The sequence below is a fragment of the Pygocentrus nattereri genome, chromosome 5 (assembly GCF_015220715.1).
Source record: "Pygocentrus nattereri isolate fPygNat1 chromosome 5, fPygNat1.pri, whole genome shotgun sequence".
NCBI classification, from domain to species: domain Eukaryota; kingdom Metazoa; phylum Chordata; class Actinopteri; order Characiformes; family Serrasalmidae; genus Pygocentrus; species Pygocentrus nattereri.
In genome coordinates, this window is record NC_051215.1 from 33,292,360 (window position 1) to 33,314,313 (window position 21,954).

The 21,954-nt window shown below is 39.8% G+C and overlaps 2 protein-coding genes across 2 annotated transcripts; both read right to left on the reverse strand.

Annotated features, from left to right (window-relative positions):
* Positions 1-1,187: 1,187 nt before the first annotated feature.
* ap5s1 (adaptor related protein complex 5 subunit sigma 1) lies at positions 1,188-6,195 on the reverse strand. The gene is made up of 4 exons (XM_017690392.2): positions 6,063-6,195; positions 5,672-5,861; positions 3,895-4,186; positions 1,188-3,094 (listed from the first exon to the last, which is right to left on the reverse strand). The coding sequence occupies exons 2-4, from the start codon at positions 5,851-5,853 to the stop codon at positions 2,966-2,968; spliced, it is 603 nt and encodes a 200-aa protein (XP_017545881.1). The 5' UTR covers positions 5,854-5,861; positions 6,063-6,195; the 3' UTR covers positions 1,188-2,965.
* Positions 6,196-9,785: 3,590 nt separating this feature from the next.
* Positions 9,786-15,854, reverse strand: cdc25b (cell division cycle 25B). The gene is made up of 15 exons (XM_037538477.1): positions 15,290-15,854; positions 14,937-15,013; positions 14,672-14,723; positions 13,090-13,131; positions 12,966-12,999; positions 12,678-12,788; positions 12,473-12,583; positions 12,225-12,350; positions 11,915-11,998; positions 11,644-11,826; positions 11,462-11,548; positions 10,863-10,925; positions 10,624-10,722; positions 10,284-10,529; positions 9,786-10,179 (listed from the first exon to the last, which is right to left on the reverse strand). The coding sequence occupies exons 1-15, from the start codon at positions 15,505-15,507 to the stop codon at positions 10,039-10,041; spliced, it is 1,674 nt and encodes a 557-aa protein (XP_037394374.1). The 5' UTR covers positions 15,508-15,854; the 3' UTR covers positions 9,786-10,038.
* Positions 15,855-21,954: the final 6,100 nt, after the last annotated feature.

Here is a 21,954-nt window from a genome sequence, read left to right on the forward strand (position 1 = left end):
AGAAGAACAGGAGAGGAATATGATTGACTTGTTTTTGAAACACACTTCCCTGCATTGTACGGTCCGATTCCACAGCCCTGGCATTGTTTTGCCATGCGATTCTGCCACCAGGTCACTGAGGCTAATGAGGACCAAATCATTACAGATGCTGAACTAACATGTGTTTTAATGTAGCTTGATTGCTCAAGGACTGTTTCGAAACTGCATTGCAGAATAACAATAATACACACGCCTGAAGAACAACACAAGCTTCAGCAAGCCAGCATAGTAGTTTTGCATTAACAACAGGGTCTTTTGACACAGAGATCTTATTCTTGAATTTCTTCTGGCCTTTCAAATACCAATTATTCAGAAGAAAGCCACAGGCATTAAATTTATTTCTAAATTCCATTTGAACCTAAGGAGAAAACACACATCTCTTGAAAACCACATGTTCCTGAGGTAAGCTAGTCTTGAGGAGAGGGTAGTGGAAGGATCTGAAAGCTAAGGCATTTTATTTCTTTTCCGTCTGCTCCTAGGATGTTCCTGAAAGCTACATTGATTTAACAGTTCTGTGAAGCCCTCAGTGGTTTGTATTGATAAAAACAGAGAGGACACATTCAAAGCCACCCACAGTCACTAGGAGGACACTAAAGGAGACATAAGCGAGCAATTCTCAAATTAATTTCAGCGTTTGAAGTCCAGCTTCAGACCCAAACTGTTAGTTCAAGCCTCAAAAACACAGTGACTCCAATTTTTGTTGCGCCATTTGTTCTAGGAAAGCATTCCTTCCTAGCAGTCTTTCAATGTTCCAAAAAAAGAAAGACATCAATTAAAAAGTGTCTGAACTATGCCAAGAAGAAAAAGAAGACATCAATAAAAATGTTTGGTCAATTATGAACTGCTTACTTTTAGATGTGATGTGAATTGCAGAGTGTTATAGAAAAAAAACCAAAACACAAGTGTTTACATAGAAGAAAGAGAAAAACGAGAGGTAGAACAACTGAGAGCTTGTCAACTGTTTTGAAGAAGAACAAAGTGGCTACCACATTAAATTAGTCCCTTCAGATTTTGTATACAGCTGAGAACACGTATATGTAGACGGTGTACAAGTGCTTTAGAGCAAAATAAGTGTGGTGGGCAATTTAATATTCAAATATGAAACAATAATACACTGAAGTAGAAAATGAGCACAGTTTAAACCCCAATTTAAATGTGATTACTGTGGGCATTTATTAGAGCCTGGGAAAAAGGGGGGAAAAAAACATTGCCCAATTTAGTACAAGATCATCAGTCGGCTGAATAACAGATTTCACAGTTGAAGCAGATCCAAATATGCAAAGAAATGTTCCTACGATTCAATATTCAATGCAATAATTGTATTTGTGCTTTGCTACATTATGATTGCTACCAGGGGCATTTTAAAATGACTTCCTCTGAAGTAATCAGCTATGTTTTAAGTATTAATACTGTCCTCAGTCTAGTGCTTTGTCATATTTTGCTAGAAGAACTATGAGAACCAGAATCTTTCACCTGTAACAGTAAAGAATCAAAATACGACTTTTTAATATGCCTTTTATACTACACTAATGCTTTGATCTTATTTATGCAAATGTTTGTGTGTGAGATTATGGAACAAAGGGCATCTACTACATCTACAAAAACATGGTGGTGACTAACTCTCCAACTCACATTCATACTCTTTACACTGACAGAATGGGACAAGTATTGAGTTAATCTTACAGCTCTTAATCATATAGCGTACAAGTATGAAAATCTGCAGAGACCCAAAGTTATCTACAGTACAGTATTAGTGCTGCTATCAGACACAGAAATGGGCATGTTCCTTCAGGCTCTGACAGTCAGCAGGGTTCTTCTTTCTAAATTGCAAAGGGAATGCCCAAGGTGCAAGCGAAGCTTAGCTCAGTGAAAGTACATTACTAAGAAGTTCTGCTAACTTTCAGGCATCTATGGCATAAATGCATATGCACACTTGTGAAAATCCCTTATTCTCCATGTCATGCATATTTGATCATACATATGAGCACTGGCAGCAACATATTTGAATATTTGCCTTAAACGCTACAGAGCCCAAAATGAGGCCTTCACAGAAACAAATACAACTTACCCATGTCAACAACCTGTTCTGCCAATCAGTGTTCTGTTGGCAGTCACATTGCGGCTATCTGTTATAACGTTTTAAATGAGCGAGTGACAGAAGAGGATGGCAGGCTGTCAGTCACTGCTAGGTTTTACATTGAAACTGCTAAGTAATCTGGAAGGTCCAACACTGCCCCCTAATGGACAGTGAGGCACAGAGGTGGGGTGTTCAGCTTGATGCACACAGACAGAAACTAAATGTTGATCACCCCATTTATTAGATTCTGAACTAACACATTTGATACAAAATGTTACCCTGGTAACTGTGCTTCAAGGGGATATTCCCAAGAACACAGAACACCACCACACACTGCCACCCACTGGCTTATTGCAGCACATAACTGTAAGATTAGACACATGAAGGTGGTTTCTTATAGCACTTTCAGACACACATTTTTAATGAAGGAGTGCTTCACAGTAGAATATGCCACAAACATGATCTCTTGAATATTTTAAATTATCTTCACACTTTAAATATTTCAGTTCTATATTCTTATTTAAGGCTTCTGCTATTATCTGACTCAGCATCAAACATGTTTTAGAACTTTCTTCAAAATACCTAAACCAGAGCTCTTGATACAGTTCCCCAGACTCAAAATCTTTTGGCAACCAATTGGGGATAGGTAGTTCTTTGAGGTGTAATCTTTCAAGCACTTTCTCTCAGCCTTCAAAAGGAATTTTACAGATTCTGGTCAGATATTCGGGACAGAACTGTCTCTCTTCTTCCTTATCTTGCAAAACATCACATGCCGGTCTTGAAGCTCCTCTTTAAACACCTGATGAGTACTGACCACTGGACCATAGACAGTGCTCAGATTTTGCCGTTTCATTTACTCATGTAGCTGGACAGCTCTTTATCCATGTTTTGGGCAAAGCGGTGGTTGAGGAAGAGGAGTTGACCATGAGGAAGGAGCCTCTGAAGCATTGCATCCACCCGGTCACTTTTTAGTAGCACCTGAGGATGACAGCTCTATTAGCCAATGAGAAAAGAGGTCCTGACAGAAGAAGACAATAAGGTGATGAAGATAAACACAGAAGTTAAGAAGAGGAATCAAACCCAGATGTGTATACTGTTGAACCTGCATTTTTAATTACAAAGAGAGCATAATTAGACCTGGTAAATTGGACTTATTGTGGCACAGTATGTAAAATGTTGAATGCAAATCACTGTTTTCATTATCTTTGATAGAGTACTTTGTTCCAACTCTATCATCAGTGAAGCATTTCATGTGTTTTAACATGTGCTTTTAATAATAGCTTGGAAAATAATTTTTTCTAATTATTATTTAGGAAAAAAACTCTTCTTCATACCATTAAATTAACCAAATGAACCTAAAGCTGATTGTTGCACATTATATAATTAAATGTGTTAGTGAATGGTTGCTTTCCATTACGTCTTTCCAGGTATTTTTTTCCTGTAAGCAAAAATCAAACATTCCTCAGGATATCTCTCTTATTCATAAAAAGTTCCCCAAACACTTGAAGGACACTGCATTTGAAATACAGGTCTGAATAAGCCTGGTTATACCTCAGATATGTAAGAATTCACGTTCATCGCTAAAGCCTCTTTTTCTCCAGTTCAGCTAATGTTGCTTTGTTGAGTCAAATGTCTCTCCTAAGATCTCTGTTACTCAGAGGAGAATATCTGAAGTCAGGTAAAAGCGGCTAGTTTCCCAAGACAGCTCATACACCTAAACAACATTAACATTCTGGTAGCTATTGCCTCTCACACCACACACACTGACTCACACCCACCTCACTGCCCGTTCCCAGCAGGCGTAGCTCCTCCAGGCAGTGGCGGGCGAGGTTACGCAGGGTTCCCTCTGCCAACAGCAGGTTCTCTTGTGGCTGGCACACCAGAGTAAAAGCTAGGGCCTGGACCCCGAGCCACAGAGCAACGCTCTGCCCTGCAAACGGCTCTCCATGGCCCAAAGACAGCACGCCACGCTCAGCCTCACCAAGAGCCACGGCCTCCTCACCCAGCACAGCCTCCACATAAACACTGCCTGCCATTTCCCGGCTCAGGCAAACCGCACTTCTCACTTGCCTGGGGGAGAGAGAGAGAAGTGAAGATATGTTTTGCATGTGTTCATAAGACATACCAGAGATTGTGAAACGATCATCAAAATATAAACACAATTAGCATACCCTTAGAGGAAACAATAAAATGGTGAAAGTTGGCAAACTAAGCCAATGCTGTGTAAATATTTGTGCGAGTGCATGTGTGTGTAGGTAGGTATACATACAGACACGTGTGTGTGTGTGTGTGTGTGGGTGTGGGTGTGGGTGTGGGTGTAGGCATAGTCTCATATACACCTAGAGTTAAAAGTCTGAAGAGGGGGGTTGGGAGGGATGGGAGGGAGAGGGACAGACAGACAAACAAAGACTGTCAGATGTTTCCAACAGGTGAGAAATAAAGAGAGAGTCTGTATTTACAGGTGACAAAGAGAGCAGAGATGCATGAAGTACACAAATCATGTACTTGAGTTAAAGTAGAGATACCCAAGGTAAAATATTATTCCAGTAAAAGTAGAAGTCGTTACTCTAGACCTCAACTTGAGTAAAAGTACAAAAGTATTTGCCTTCAAATGTACTTATGTAATGAAAGTAAAAGTACTAAAAGATTAATTATGGCTCATGAACTCATTTTTTGAGGAAAATCCTCCAGCGTCTGTCTTGGTAAACCAGTCTTTTAATAGAACGTCATTAATTAGTGACGCTGACGTCTATTAAAATGATCATAAGCACAAAACACTGAAGGTAAACAGTTTCCATCAGGGAGAACCGAGTGGCTCTGAAATCACTTTTACAAACAAGCAAAGTTTCAGTTTAAGATTACTTTGTAAATTAGTTACAAGTTGAATAAAAACTTGCTTTAAACTCAGGATCACAAATAAGTTTTCCTTTACTGTATTGATCTGTAGGTCTCTGTTCATAAACATAAACTAACCGAAACTAAATTACTATAAAATGAAAGTGTTTGTATGAATTCAGAAAAAAAGAAACATGCCAGTCACGACTGCATGTGTGTACATATTTCTATACTGTGGTCTATTTACACAAAGTTAGGTTAGTTCATCATTTAGGAACTTATGTGCTCCCAAATGTTTACGCTGCTGCGCTGATGTTGAACCGTGTGCTGCACTGGGTCGGTATGACCAACAGGTCAAAACAACCTAGGAACTAAGTGACCGCTGTGCCCTGATTGGATGTTCTTGCTTTGCACTTCTTTTTTTTGACATGTTACATTTTTATACACACAAAAATCAAAAGGAACGTCAGATTTCTCAAAATGTAATGGAGTAAATAGTAAGATATTTGACTTTGAAATGTAGTGGAGTAAATAGTAAGATATTTGACTTTGAAATGTAGTGGAGTGAAAGTAAAAAGTCGCCCAAAATGTGAATACTCAAGTAGAGTACAGATACACGAAAAAACTACTTAAGTACAGTAACGAATTACATTTACTTAGTTACTGTCCACCACTGAAAGAGAGTGAAGGAAGGGGTTTTAGGACCGTACTGATAATCACCTCGCCACAACCCCAAGTTTCTCTTTTCGGGCCAGTCTTCTCTTCTCCGGGTTGTCCTCACGGCTCTCTCCGCTCAGCTCCACATCCTCCAGTCCAAAATCACGAGAGTACAGGATCCGGCTCTCGGCGGGAGAGAGGGCGCTCACAGGGCACACGGTGTGGATTAGAAAGCACACCACCATGTTTGCGCCTGGAGCCAGAAAGATGCGTTACAACGAGCACAGTTACTGATGGAAAAGCAGTTCGTCCGAGTAACAGTGTAGAGCTCATGTCAGCTATTCTTTATAAGGCACACCAGAAGGTAACGTCCACCCGAGAAACCCACAGGCAGAGTCAGCGAGCATTAGCGCATATTACGGAGACATGATGTACAACAACAAACTTTACTCACCTCGGTTACCATATATTTGTTTTATAATAAATTACAGTTTGAGCAGGAAATTCTCAATGTGTGCATAAATAAAGCCTCCGCCTTATACACAACATTGGCCTCCACTCAAATCACCATTTCCGTATTTAGTCATGTGACTGAGGACAGGGCTCGTGCGGTATACGTTTTGCCGCCAGATGGCGCTCCGAGATCATCTGAAATAGGATAAGACAAAGAACAGCCAGATGTTTAAGGCCAAAGGTGTTCATTCGTCTTCATTTCAAGACGCAGTAAACACAACAACCCAAAACAAATTAAGTGAATCTGACATGAAGTCACATCAGCGGTACAAGATGGCAACAGCTGGCATGCTGGGAGTCCCGCTAGCCGTGGGTTGATTACAGTTACAGACATGTACGTCAAACGGCTCTGAGCATCTGTGCTAAAATACAGCTTCCTCTCTGACTTGTTGAGCTCAACATACTTAAATAGTGACTGGGGAAACTAATTATATGAACACAAATCCTTTTACTGGATTTGGTTTAATAGTAAATACAGTGTTAAGTAATGTAATTTTTCCTCCTTTGAGCTGAGATACCAAAAGCAGGATGTAAGGCTGGACAAGGCCTGGCCTAAGAAAATTGGTAAACATTACCTTCATTTTACTTCTTTCTGTTTCAGTTCCTGTTTCTGAACTTTGTATAGTATTAAATACAATTCTAAAGTAATGCAATTTAAATATATTGAGTTGAGATCCTAATTTTAAAAAAGCACGGACCAGCATGCGTTCCATGTTAATCTAAACTGGTATAAACTGTTTTATGCTGATCATCCAGCATAGTCATTCTGGCTGACCAGCATATCAGCATTAAAAACATGACATACTGGTTTCGCTGGTGACCAGCCTAATAACATTCATTTCTGCTGACCAGCATACCAGCATCCAAAACACAAAGCTGGTTTTGTTGTGTTTGTTGTTGGTCTGTGCTGTTGAGCTGAGATCCCAGAAGCAGGCTGTAAGAGTAGACAAAGTCTGGGCTAAATGAATAATAAACAATCAGCACTTCACTTATTTCCATTTCAGTTGATATTTAAGTATTTTTAATTGTGTAATATTAAATGTGATGCCAAAGTAAATAAGCATTCTCTCAAAAATGCTACTGCTAAAACACAAACACTCTTATCCACTTTCTGTGAAGAGATTGGTTTACTAGCTTGTCCAGCAGTGATGGTGGTTGGTTTGGCTGAGAAGCTTAACTGTTTGGCTGCAGTGTGTGCTGAAGCTGCAGCTGCTTGATTTCCTTCAGCATCAAAAGACAATGTCAGCTGCAACAGTAGGAATGTGTGTGCAAATGCAAGTGAACATGTGAACAAACACCCTAGGCAGCTGTTTAACAACTGCTTGGCATGCTCGCTTAACCCTGAAGGGAAGGGCCCCACCCTCCCCCAACCTCCCCCATCACAAACTGACGTTAACCCTCCTTAACACTCACACAAATCATTCACCTCTCCCCAGTGCATGAGCCCTTCATTTGAACCCTTTGGGAAAGAGAATATTTAAAATGTTGAAAAGTTAAATCAGCTGTTTCACTGATGGACAAATTCTCATCCTCGAAGATGTTGTATTAAAAGCCTTACAGAAGGCAAACTTGTCTTGTATCTATGATTCCCCCCCCCAAGGCCTTGATAAATTGAAACGAATAGTCTTACTTGGCCAATAATGCAAAATCTTCAAACCATTTGTGCAGAGATCTTCTATACTTATACAAAAGAACATAACACTATACATGAAATATACTTCATACTTTGTAATGGAAAGGAACGTTCAGCTGCAGAGTGAGCCCACCATTGTGTCCTATCTAGCTTATACAGATTTTACTCAAACATGACACAATGCCATTTACCCCGATGCTGAGAAAGGCATTCCCTGCAGCCGTTGAAAAGAAAACCAGAGCAAGGCAGCCCACCACTCTAAAGGTGAGACTGAGAGAAAAAAAAAGGGGGGGTAGGGGTTTGCTAAATAACAGTAAGCGTTTTTACATAAAACTGACAAAGGGTTAAATGGGCTAAACTTTAGAGGAACACAGCTGCAGAAATAACAGGATGTGGGTATTGTCATTGCATAGTTCGAGCCCATACAGACCAATGACAGTAAGAGCTCTGGTTTTAAATTCAGAAGCGCCCTGACAAAGCAAAAAACCTCATTGAATGGAAATTAAGAATGCGTAAGATCCTGTCTTACTCAATTGAGACTTGAAGCTGGGTACCCTTTAGGGCTTTAGTCTAAACCACAAGTTTTCAAAGGGCAGTGCACTTGAACAATTTCTCTTGCAAACAAAAAGCTACTTAAGACAAAAGAATAGGACAGCTCATGATTTTCCAATTCCAAATTTGAAATCTTTGCTTTTGTTTTCAGTGAGAGACTCTTGAAGGTTTTATAGCCTCTGGCAGACATAAAATACAGCCTGGAACCATCTTGTATTCTGAATAGAAATTCTTCATTCAAACAATTTCAGGCTAGGCTAAAAATTCCCACAAAACACCTTCAAACTCTCTCAACTACAATCACTATTAGGAAGGAAATGTTTTCCTTCTAGGTTCTATCCACTGGAAAAAACTGCCAAATGCTTGCTCATTACTCTGAAGGCATGGTAGGACTTCTGCTTTGTGTTCTCTGCAGGATTTGAACGCTTGGCTGGAGGCCAGTGGAGTTGTATAGCCACTCCCTGCAGCTCACTACTCACATGTGAGCGCCACGTGGCTCACATGTACACAAACAATTCTGCTTCGCTCCTTTTTTCTAGTTTATCTGCACTTGCCAATGTATGTTAGCCAGGATGTGTCATAAACAGCTGGCTCCACCCAGAATAACTCTGGAATGTGTGTGGGCACTTTCAAGGAAGGATGATTTGAAAAGAGAATGAATGGTTGTGCACACCCACAGCATACACTCATCATAGAAGTGATAAGACACAGAGGGGGGGAAAAAAAAAAAAAAAAAAAAAAAGGATCAGCTTAGAGTAATTTATTCCCCCAAACACCAACTACAGTCTCATTGCAGTAACACAGCCAATTTCACACACTGACCCAAACATGGCCAATACTCTCAATACAGCAGTTTACACATACACACGAAACATTTGCATTTAGGGAGAGGGGATCAATACAAACACCACTTATGTTGAAAAAAAATTAAATTCCTACTGACAGTTATATGCAGGTATTATTGCTTAGCATTTTGGTGAAAGCCATTGAGGTCATTTAATGCTGACCAGCAGCAATCAGCCAGGTCTGTCCCCCTGAGTGAGTGTTGTCAAGAGAAAGCTCCTCCCGAAAACAGTCCATGCTTCTCAATGGGAAGAAAAACCCAGTAGTGCAAAGCAGCTAAACCACACACTGCATTCACCACTACTCTCCAAATATTCATGTCATACTCAACTATTAAAAAGCTTTACCAAAGCAGTAAAACACGTCCTTTAAAATAACCACTGATACTGGACTAAATATATATTAAGGGATTGTACATAATTGATAACAGGGGCAATGAAACTGGCTGCTTTCATAATAATAAAAAAAAAAAAAAAATCTTTACAGCAAAAAGTATGGCACAAACTCAAAAAGGTGGTGGTATGGGAACAGGGTAAGAAGGTGGGAGAGAAGTTTATATATTTTAAAAAAAAAAAAAAAAAAAAAAAAAAAAAAAAAAAAAAAAAAGCACTCTCCAAACAAACATAAGAAGTTAAGTGCTTTGAGGTCTTCCACACAATTGTTTAAAAAGGAAAATAAGGCAGGGGACCAGTATATATATATTTATATATATATAAAAAAACTTGGCAGTGATCATTTCCAAGGAGGGAAGCAGTGTGTAGCCGAGTTAAGGCTGTATCTAACTGAACAATACTGGCCATCAGTTAAGGTCACTGCCACAGGCTGGTCAAGTGAGAGGGCAAGGTGTGAGCAATTTTAGGCCGTAAATCCAAGAGCATGCTCATGTGCCTCAGAGATTTTTAAGGCGGATGTACATGTCTCTCTTGCTGCGCTCTCCTGCCCATGTACGGCTCTTCAGGCGAAACTTTCTCAAGTCCTCCTTGAAGTCCTCATGATGCATCGGCCTGTAATCCTGAGGCTCACACTCTTTCTGCAAGCATAAACAGTTCCACATCATTAAAAACATTAAACTATGAAGTCCATGGCTTACCAAATAAAAAAAACACCCAAAAACAAGAATTCAGCAGGACATACCTTATGTAAGGGAAAGAAGTCCTTGTAGCCTCCCTTCAGTACATAGAGTTCAGGGTAATGGAGATTGGGATATACATTTAGATCACGGTCCCTCTCGCGAACAAAGCGACACATTCGTGGACCGCGCTCTGATGAAAACTCACAGTGGAACACCAGTAATACACGTTTCTCAGGGCACTGAGGAATGATCGGCTGTCTGAAAAAGCACTCCTCAAATTGCTCCTCCAGATGCAGGTTTAACGCACCCTGGTAAAATGAATAATTCAAGTCAATGAAAGGCAGACAATTTAAGAAGTCAATGCTTTTACCACATGTTCATGAAGTAAAGAATTATCCTCACCTTAATATGTCCTCCCTCATACTCATACGGATACCGACAGTCAATAACAAAGAGTCTTTCCACCACATTACTGAACTGACCATTTATTGCCTCAACCATCTGAAACCATAAACAAAACAAAAATATCTTAAATGCTAAAATTGGATTTGATACAAGTGAAGTTATGAGCAAGTTAAGATTATAGCCAGGAGGTCACAGTTTAAACTGCAATCATGAATGCCAGATTAGTAACTACTTACAACTTTTGGAGTGATGTATTTCAAGTCTTGATGTTTTCCGTCAACTGTGGGCAGAGCAGGGGGCTGCAAAAAGACATTAAATTGTTACTGAATGATGCATCTTTTGAGGTCTGATCTGAGAAGCTACAGTACATCTTTAATTTACATTAAACACTGGGCATGACAAGTGACATGGCTACAGCTCCAACAGAAAGGCCATTCACACACACACACACACACACACACGAATGGAACCTTGCTACACAGACAACCATTTTCCTAATAGATAGTCAAAGCAGTTACATTGCTTAATAAAAGAATTTGTAGAAAATCATGATGTTACCCCCTGCAGCTTTCTGACTTTATCAAGCCAGATACCCATGTAGCATAAAATGCTTATCTAGTATTTGGTTATAAAGTCATGATTCACAGAACTGCATTTTGCAGTTATGCATTCTCATCTATTAATTATTCTATAATTGTGCACCACTTCTGGAATCCAGTGTTGCATTTGCAGTGTTGCACTGATTGGAATAAAAAGAGACACTTGAAAGGATGGGTTCTGTAACAATGTAAAGTTTTAAATGTTGACACCCAATTAAAAATATTCTGATACCAACCTTGGTAAAATCTCCTATTACATTATTGGGGTCCCTGGCTAACAGTCTCTCAATCTCTGAGTGATTGAAAGACTTTGAGCGCTGCACCTGAAAGAGAAGTGAGTCAAGTGAATCAGGAACAGATATTCATGATGTTACTCAACTGGAACAGATTTGGCCATGCAAAGCATAAGGGGCCTAACCTGTTGAGGGACAGAATCATCCTGCTCCATGGCTGTGACATGTGACCCTGCCACACTCCGTCTCCTCTTCACACGGACAGGTGTATTCTCATCTCTGGGCCTATCAGGTCTCTTGAGAGCAGAACGGCCACCCGTGGGCATTGAGGGAGAGCGGAACAACCCCCGTGGCCGACAACGAATAGGCTGAGAACCGTAAAAACACAAGATTAGCTTAGATAACACCGACACCAACGTGCTTTAGTAACAGACGTGTTTCGAAAAGTTGATGTACCGAGTCGGGCGAGTCTGTATTTTGATCAGCCACCAGAGGAGCCGTGAGCAGGTTGGCCATTCCGGTAGGCACTTCTGAATCCGTCTGAGTGTGGAAGGAGGGAGGGGGAGAACAGTTAAACTAAACCGTTTAAGTTTAGTATAATAGTTAAACACAAAATACTAAAGTAGTTAGACTAAAAGCTGAAACACTAGGGATCTGGCCTGCATTAATGAACACCTGTATGCTAGACAGGTCACCTTAATTTTAATCCGGGACAAGGGATTTTAAACTGTAATTTTTCACTCTTTCACAAATACTCAAGTCTCACCTCTACATCATCAAGTACTTCCAGAAAACCATCATCATCATCAAAGCTGGAGAGTGACACACGTCGTAGTACAAATGGGCTGCTGCCATCTGGTGAAGCTAGAGGACTGAATGATGGAGGGGAAAGCTGCAGGGGCGAGGAGGGTCAGGGGAAGCCAAAAAGAAAACCATGGTTACATGTTACACACAAGCAATAAATAAATTTAATTTATAAATAACATTTTATAAATAAATAAATAAATAAATTACCATTAGCGCAGGAGCAGAGCTAGGGCGGCAGGCAAAAGTGTCTTTTCCATCTCCAGTTGAACGCAGTCGACAGCGAGAAATAGGCTGGGTGGGCTTCTTAAATTCAAAGCTCTACCAAAACAAAGCAAAACTTAGACATGCCCACCCGTCAATATATTTAAAACCACACAAACACTCAAATGTGAACCACATCAAACAAACATACCTCATGCACATTCTCTTTGTTAGCCAAGCTGGCTGTCTGACTGAAGATTCCATATCTTGGAAGATCAGAATCTTTACTCTTCAGATTGGGACTATGACCCAATAACTGTGGCTTGGGGGGAGAAAAATAAATAAAGAAACAAATAAAAACAAAAAAACCATGAATAAGCAAGCAAACATTCAACATGACTGTTCAAAGTCTTGCCAACAAAAAGCAGATGAGAAATTTACTATACATCATGAACAGTTAAAGTAGCATCAAACAAGCTGGCACAGTAGTTGTACTTACTGGCAGTGAGTGTATCCTACGAATGGGCATCTTTCTATAAAATGCAACAAAGAAGTAATGAGTAATTTTAGATAAGCACAAATTTCAATCTAGCTCTGGATAAAGAAAAGTTACACCGACTTACTCATTGATCACTTTGGTTGCATTCTGTATGGCCTTTTCAAACCTGAGAGAAGAGGAGAAGGAAGGAGAGAAAACAAAAAACAGCTGAAAGCTTGGCCAGACAGGTCTTCGAAACTACAAAAGACACCTTGTTCAGCAAAACATACTGACAGTGAAAGAAATGGAACAACTCATTTACATTCAAGGGCTGGGCCCCTGCCTACACTTTGGGAGTCTGGCTTGCACCGATGCCCACCTGTATGCTAAAGAGCTCTTAAAAGGAGAATGGGGATTGTGGATTTTGTGTCTTCTAATCTACCATATGCCCACACAATGCTACCCCCATTGCATGCCCCCTTTGTCAGAGGAGGGAGAGTCTATGGTGTTCTGAAAGGGGGTGGGGGTGAGGAGTGTGTCTTTCAGAGCAAAGGGAAAGAGAATTAGCGAGCTGAATGAGGATGGAAAGGTTGAAGGGAGTCCCCATTCATTACCCTAGCCCATGCTAACACACGCACACACACAAACCATGAAGTGTGCCAGTCCATGCGCACAATCCCTTTGACAACATGACATACACCACTGCATGAGGCCCCGAAACAGCTGCTAGAGTGGTTACAGATGAATGGGGATGTGATGTTTCCGACAGCTAATGGTTAGAAAGGCACAAAACCTCACTCTCAAACGGCAGATGTCCAGGCATGCATTCTTGCAGATGGTTGATAAGCAATGATTAAAACAACACAATTACCTGAAAGGCTGCGGTCACCAGCATTTTTAGATGGCAATATGTTAAGCCCTTACATAAGCCCAAATGGCATATATAACTGGATCGTTGTGTGCTTTAACCAAAGGTGCAGTAAGGGAAAAGTCAGTTACGATCTTACTGCTCTGAGCCAAGACCCAAAAGCCATAATCAAGCACTTGGCAGGGTCAACTCTTCAGCTATATAACTAAACTCCCAACCATATGCATGTATCACACACTGGCAGGGATTAATTTATAATCCTCAAGCCAAGCTCTCGTGCACACAGCCACCAACAGACAAACCAGAGGTAATGAATCATTGCAAACTATGCAAAAATGTGACTGACGTGGAGAATGGGTATTCTATTAATTAACGGCTTTGAATGCAACTACACTGTTTGGGCAACCAAAGATCTCAACCAAGGATTCAGAGACACAAACAGCCAGCAACAATCAACACCACACACACTCATTAGTAAGCTGCATCACAGCATGGACAGGGGCATTATTCTAACTTCACTTGAATTAGAGATGAGCAATGACAATATGCATTACTATTGTGACAAATTCTCACAACACGCTCGTCTGATGGTATTGTAGAAATAAGAACTTAAACACTGATCTTCTATATTACTTTTAGATTAGTAAAACTACTTTGTTCCAAGTCAGATGTCACAAAAAAAATTCTCTTGAACTACAGAGATTGCATTTTCTCTTCATATCACCCCAAACCTAATCCAAATTTTGCTTAAAATATAGTTGGAGTATCAAAACATGAACCAAACGTCGATAAATGAATAGAATCGATGGGTCAAGTAAATCATTACACCCTGAATACAAATCAGTATAAGCCAGCTTACTTCTGTTCTGCATCCACTGGATCCACGGGGCTAGGAGAGTCCAGACCGAGACCTGAAACGGGACAAACGGACAGAATAAGAGACGGAACTGCAGCACCCAGTACAGCAGCCACATGTCATACTCCCACACAAGAAAAAAATATGTACTGATCTACAAAAATTAACACGTGACTAAAGGGCTTCTAATAACCCCGTTTTAGATTGTCCGGCCATCCATTACCATTAAAATAACTTCTACGACAGGGAGGAGAGCGGTAGACTTCACCTGCATCAGATGAAGTGTCGGATGCGAACGAAGGAATCTTCAGGACGGGCTTCTTCCGTTTAGGCGTCTCACATTGTCTGGCATGAAAACAAAATACGTTAAAAACAATGTTTGCGTCATGCAAGTTAGGTTAAAGAGATGAAAATAGTTAACCCAAGTTACTTCTCACTACAAAACCTTTTCCGCACAACAGGAAGCAAGTTAAACTATGCAGCTAGCTAGCTAGCTCGTTCTCCCACACAGCGGCTAACAGCTATCCAACGAGCTAAACCAGTGATAGCCAGACAAACGGACCCTGAGCCGATAGAAAGCAACGTGAAGTGGTTTTAAAAGTAGGATAAAAAGACACTCACCCCCCAAGAACGGCAAGATTATCCATGTTTAGTGTCAAGTTGGTGACGGGAGACAGCACGGCAGCAGGTCCGGGGGAGAAGAGGTTCTTCATGCAGGGGGAGCCCTTAGCCCCGATCTCAGGCAAAAACGGCCTGGAAAGCCTGGAGACCGATTCAGGCCCCGAGCTCAGCTGATCACTGACAGGACTAAAATCACATACAACTGCATCGATTTCCATTTTGCAGGTTCACCGAGGGCTTATCGGATGAAATGTAGCTAACTGAAGATAAAAATCCAATCCGTATTCAGACTGAAAGCGGTAAAAGAAGCGTTAGCTAGGACTACGTTAGCCGGCGAGGTAGCTTGTTAGCATGCACGTACAAGACAGAGCTACGTCCATAAACCTGTTTATCACCGCATTTATATTCCTTGAAGTGGAGAGAACCAAGTTTTAGAACCGTGCATGATGTCGACGTCTAAAGTAGTCCCGACCACACAAAAACGTAAAATAAAAGAAAACTTAAAAGGTCATTTTTTTTACTTTTTCTTGTCAGAGAGCTGCAACTTCTCGTGCACTCTCTCTGACTGTTTCCAAATTCTGCTGAGAGAAAAGAAACGCTGACTGTAGCCTTTATTTATGTTCAAAATGGGCAGCCACCGAGCGGCAACCCGCACGACCAATCAGAACACGAGACACGTCTCCTCTGTCCAATCAGCGCGGGCTTCTTTTTTACTCAGCTGTGTTCGTAATGAAAATGGGGCGGGCTCGCGCGTTACAGACAAGCGCATTATTCAGTCAGAATCCAGGGCCCGTCGGATCCGCGTCCAATGACGCGCTTACGTCGACATTTGTGGGTGGCATGAAAAATATCCACACAGAAGAGACGAGGGAAGGAGCAGCTTTTTCCCGCGGAACATTTCAAGCAAGCGGCAGGGAACTCCCACAACAACATTTCAGCCAATAGTGTTGCAGAGACGCTGCTCGGAATGTACCACAGATCACTTCAGCTCGGGGGTTAAATGTTAGCAGTTCCTAGTTGTAACAAAAGGCTAGTTAGTCCAAATTTTGATCTATAAAACACAAACAGATGATTAAAGTAACATGTCTGCATTGTATTTAAATGTAAGTAAAAATGGTCAGTGCAATCATTTTGTCATCTTAAAAAGCTTTTAAGTATATACTCTGAAGACAGTTCTTCAAAACTACAAGTCTTGATGATTTCAATATTTACCTTTTCATAGAAAAGGAACAGTATATACTAACCTAGGTTTGTAAACTTGAGACACCGAGCGTAAAAGGTTCTTGTAAATAAAGCATTTCAGTTGATTCTCTTTTAAAAGCCCTTACCCCCCTTCATAGTGATTAATAAGCATTACCTTTAAAACATAAACATTGTTACAGAGACATTATCTTTCATGAAACAGAAAGCTTGAGAGATCGTCCTGTGGGATGTGGTGTACATGTGGCTTACTTTTTTACAGCTCTTCAAAACTTGGCTCACCGAAGCGCTTTATATATGAGTACTATGTCAAAAGTAGGGCGTTCAAATCATTCAGTTTCCAACTGTAAACCTATTTTGTGATAGTTCTAGGGACTCTGTGTACTTGTGAACAGTTTTAGAACTGACAAGGATGTGCTACGAACAGTGGTAGTGAAGACTGCTATAATAACTGGTATAATAAATGACGATTGTGTGAACACCTCTTCACCTCTTTGAGACAGACAGCAAGAGTTTATGGGAATAATAGTTTTTGCAATGCAATGTTGCATTTCCAGGTAGTCAGAAATAAAATAGTTTGATTTTAAAGGTGGGTTGAAAACCTTCCCCCTCCCTATATTGTAAGGAGAACCTACTGTTTCTGCATGTCATGGCAACCACCCAAACTCCCAGCCCTCCCATTTTGACCAGGATCCATCCCATTCCAGCACAAAGAAGCTGTGAGAACGTTGGGGGAGCAGCACAGTTAAAACCATCTGCTCACACAAACATTTTTATATAGACTAATCACAGACGGTCATATTCAGTCGCCTTTAAGCCACTTACCTCATATTAAGAACAGAATGTGCATTAGATGTTTTTCTATATTTTCAGTCAGATGATCTCTCTGTCTAAAACCAAACTATGTTACTTGTCATGCCATTGTAGAAACACCAAAAGTGAAACAAAAGAGAATAATTTGATCACTGCCACAATATATCATTGTCCACCATGACAAAGTAGTATATACAGTCAAATACAGTTCAAAAACATTTCTTTCATACATTGTAATAAAAATATCCAAATTGACTTTGTATTCACATAGAAATTCATGTAGAAGGGAAGTGTCCCTCAAATGATATAGCAGATAATAGTGCACAAAAGTTTGAATAAACCCCAATCAAATGACGTTTGTTGTTAATTTTCTAAGTGAAACAAGTAAACACATCATCTACAGGAATCAAGCATAACTGTGGTATTTTTCTCTACATTTTAGTGCTCAATTTCTTTTTATTTTGGAAAAAAAAATAAAACATAAAATATAAAACATGCCATATATTTTGCACAGGCCACATTTTATGCTTTATTAAATCCAGCAAATAAACAGTAATTGTGTGTTAAAATGTACAGAAGTGTGTTTTTTGTAGAGAACGTTTAGAAAAAAAAAAGAAAAAAACGTCATTTTGACTGAGGAGTCCAAACTCTTGAACATAACTGTATACAGTGCTACATATCTACATTAAAACAATTGCTTATAAAGTTCCCAAAGCACCCCTTATCTGTCCCTCACTGTTTTGTGTCAATTCCATGAAAAACAACATGGCATCTTTTACTATCTCTATTGTCTCTACTCTTACTTCATTCTTATCTTCTCTCCAGTCTCAGACACAGAAGTGAAAGGATGGGTTATAAAGCAATACCAGTAGAGCTTCTCTGTACCGGTTTAGGATTAAACTAATCTAGGTGAGCGGGTCATTCCATTTGTCCCTATAATGTGAATCAGTAGAGGTGGTGTATGCATTATTTACTCTGTAGCTGTAGTGCCAATGTTACATGTACAATAGTAAACTTTTGATGGATCTGTACTTTAAATGACAATACTCTTCTTTTATTCAAGTGGATTTGTTGGGAACAACCCCTTTAGAGGGTTTTTGGGGTAAAGTAGTCTGCTTCTTAGCCATTCACATTTGGCTACTAAGTCTCTTTTTGTGGGTGATTTCATTTGGTTTAGCACGTGGACTGTGTTGCTGTTGTTCACACCTTTTTCTTTTGAGCATTAGCATTTTATTTTAATATGAAGGACAAGTGGTGTTAAATAAATGGACATACAAGGTTTTCTCCCAATAGTGACAGTATGTACTTCTACTCAAGTTATTTACTTGTTTGTTCTGTTCTTATTTGGAGAAATCAATACTCAGTAATAGAGTAGAGAGCATGAGCTCTATGGCAAGTAGGAACAAAAGAATTGTGCAGAAGTAACAACTGTTACAAAAATAAAGAGAATAATTTCTTTATGCAGACATTTACAAATTTAGAAATTTGCATTCACTGCAACAAGGTGTGTGAATTTTTCATTTACACTCATTCACGAAAACATAAAAACTGGTTAAACTAGTCTTCACTAACACACACCCAGAGGCAAGCTCGGGCACTTCTGTATGAGGGTTTACACCAGGCTGCTGAGATCTGACAGGGTGTGAGAGTGTAGCCTCATTCTCACCCAAAATACAGGGTGGGCACACACACACACACACACACACACACACACACACACACACACACACACACACACATACTGTTATCATGGGTTTGCCCACAGGCATATTTACATGGGCCTCTAACACCGGCAGTTCGAAATGATATAATGACATGTCTATGCCTGGTATGAGAGAACAGTAAGACAGTCTGGCAGAGAAAGGGTTTCTTAAAGGGAACTAACTGAGATGCATTACTGGTCACTTGTCACAGTTGGAACAAAACCTCACATCTCCAAAATGTTGACTTTACAGTAGAATAAAAAAAATCTTATGTTTCAATAGACATCAGTGTAAAAAGATTTTATTCCAAGTAATTTTGGAACAGTTCTACTGATCCAAGTCTACTGCAATTCCAGCTACTGTAATAGAAATATGTAGGATTTCATCAAACCATGACCAATCCAGAAATGTGAGAATCTGTATTCTGTATTCAATTTGGGTTAAAATGGGCCTTAATCATGCCTCTTAAACAGAGATGTCATATGGAAGATTCTGCTATGATCTAACTTAAACAGTGTCCCATATTACTTAAAACAGAGATAAATGTCTTGTATTTTAATCTCCATTAGAATAACATTTAAGTCTGTGTACATTGTTAAGATGGGTGGTCCCAGCGCAATAGCTTATGAATGCATTATATATGTGCATTGACCCATTAGGAGTGTCTGTAAAGCATAATGAACTTCCTGGCTGGGGTGTAAAGTGGGGGCTCAAGGGAACAAATCCCCATCCAAACAGAGAAGGAGGCTTGTGAGACAGTGTCGGACCCCCAGCCAATGACACCACGCTTAGACTCTGTCTAACTGAAACTCTCAACCCCCACAAATGCACACTTAGACAAAGATTAAATTAGTCATTTGCCTGTTGCATCTTTGCATAAAGAGAGAGAGAAATGAAGAATGTTTATGTCAATTATAAGTTCAACTCATGCCTCTGTATATCTGAAAACTGCTTAAAGCTTAATCTCATCATAATATTTACTGAATATAAATTAAGATTTGGAGCACATATGTCTAATTATAATGGACCTAATAATTGTTTTTTTTACAAAGTAGTTATAAATGTTAAATAAGAGTCAAGCCATTGTTGCTTCTAATTATGCTTACATTTACACTTACTTATTTAGCAGACACTCTTATGCACTGTAACTGGAATGCAAAACAGATAAAGAATTACAAAAGAATTTATGACCTAAAGGAGAAAAGATAAAAGCTTGATCAAATAAATACAAATCTAGATCATAAAGATAAACAGTAAGTGCTGCTTTTTGTCAGCTAAAACATTTATACATTAAAACCCAGTCTTCTATAGGCATCGACGCATTCACATATTGCTGAATGTGCCCCCTTTAATTAATTAGTGGTTCTTTAAAGACGTGCACACATTCGACAGGTGGTCCAGCCCCAGTCTGCGTCTGCGGTTTTTAAAACCATCAGCCATTCAGTGTGAATGGGAACATTAGAATGGCTCTAATGTGGGGCTGTAATGCTATGTTGTTAACGTTCTCTGCAGTTCAACCTGTATTACCATGAGCTGTTATCAGCAGTTGGTCTCAGACTAGTGTGAGTCTAAAGGGCAGATCATTAACACACACACACACACACACACACACACACACACACACACACACACACACACACACACACACACAGAGGAAGAGCCAGATTGCCTTAATACCAACCTACACCTGGCTGAGAGCAGAGAAAACTTGCTTTGTTAGATGTGCACTCCTTTTGTATGTCCTCTTATTACACTTATTTTTCACAACCGCACCATATTCTCAAAACAGAGAGATCTAGTTTTTTCTAAAATGTTTTGTTAAGTCCGTGAAGAGCCGGTGGTCTCATTAATATTTTTAGGAATATAAATATTTGTCTACCATTAACTCACTCTTCCATTTACACATTTTAAAATGTACTGTTAAAACTGATTTTGTTTCGTCCAGTTATAAGTTAGTAGTTATAGTTAAAGAGTGCAGTCATTGTTTAATGCATTTATCCACATGTGTGGATTTATGAAGATGTATTGCCCTGCCATGCCCCATTTATGCATGAACCAAAAAAAATCAAACCATAGAGTCAATATTATCAGCAAGTTATCTCTCTGGCTAAATTAATGCCACTAAAGGAAATGTGGTCTGACTTTTCTCCAATTAATTGAATAAAGTGTCAGTAGCATTAATCACTGTTGTTCTCACAACAAACATGAGCTTCCGGGCAAAAATGCTTTGTTGACATTTATCCCAAACCTACTTGATGTATCTGTCATATTTTTAGACTGTTTTCCTTACAATGTAAAAGGATTTAGAAAAAAGATTGATAAAAATCGATAAAAAACATAAATCTAAACAGATAATCATGAATCATAGCTTTCATCATGCCTGCAGATGCATGCCAGCACACAACTTTGTCTGAAAAGAATCAAGTGCCAGTTGCTGACCACTGCCTAGAGGTCAAAGAGAGGGAATGAGAGAGAGACAGAGACAGAGAGATAATGAGAGCAGGCCGAACAGCTGTCCAAAGAGGCCCTAGGGCCAGATGGGCTGGCAGGGACAGAATAACTCTGCCTCAGGCCAGAATTCTGGAGGGAAATGTGAAGGACAAAGGAGAGAGGGGGTGGAGGAGAACAGAGAAAGAAGGAGGAGATTTGTTTGGAGGGAGGAAAAAATAGAGGCCAATAGGTCTAAAGAAAGAACTGAGACAGAGAGGAGTCGATCAGATCAGAGAAAGAGACAGGCAGAAAGAAGATGAAGAAGCAGAGGTCACCGTGTGCAAGAAAGGGACAGCATAAGGACACCAAAGAAGATGAGCAAAGTCCATAGACGGTCCAGTTAATGAATAATTCAGACATTATAACATTCTTACATTACATTCTAACTTACATTCTAATATTATAATAACAATCCTGCTCCAGCCCACAAATTTCAGTATCAAAAAGTGGAAGGGACAT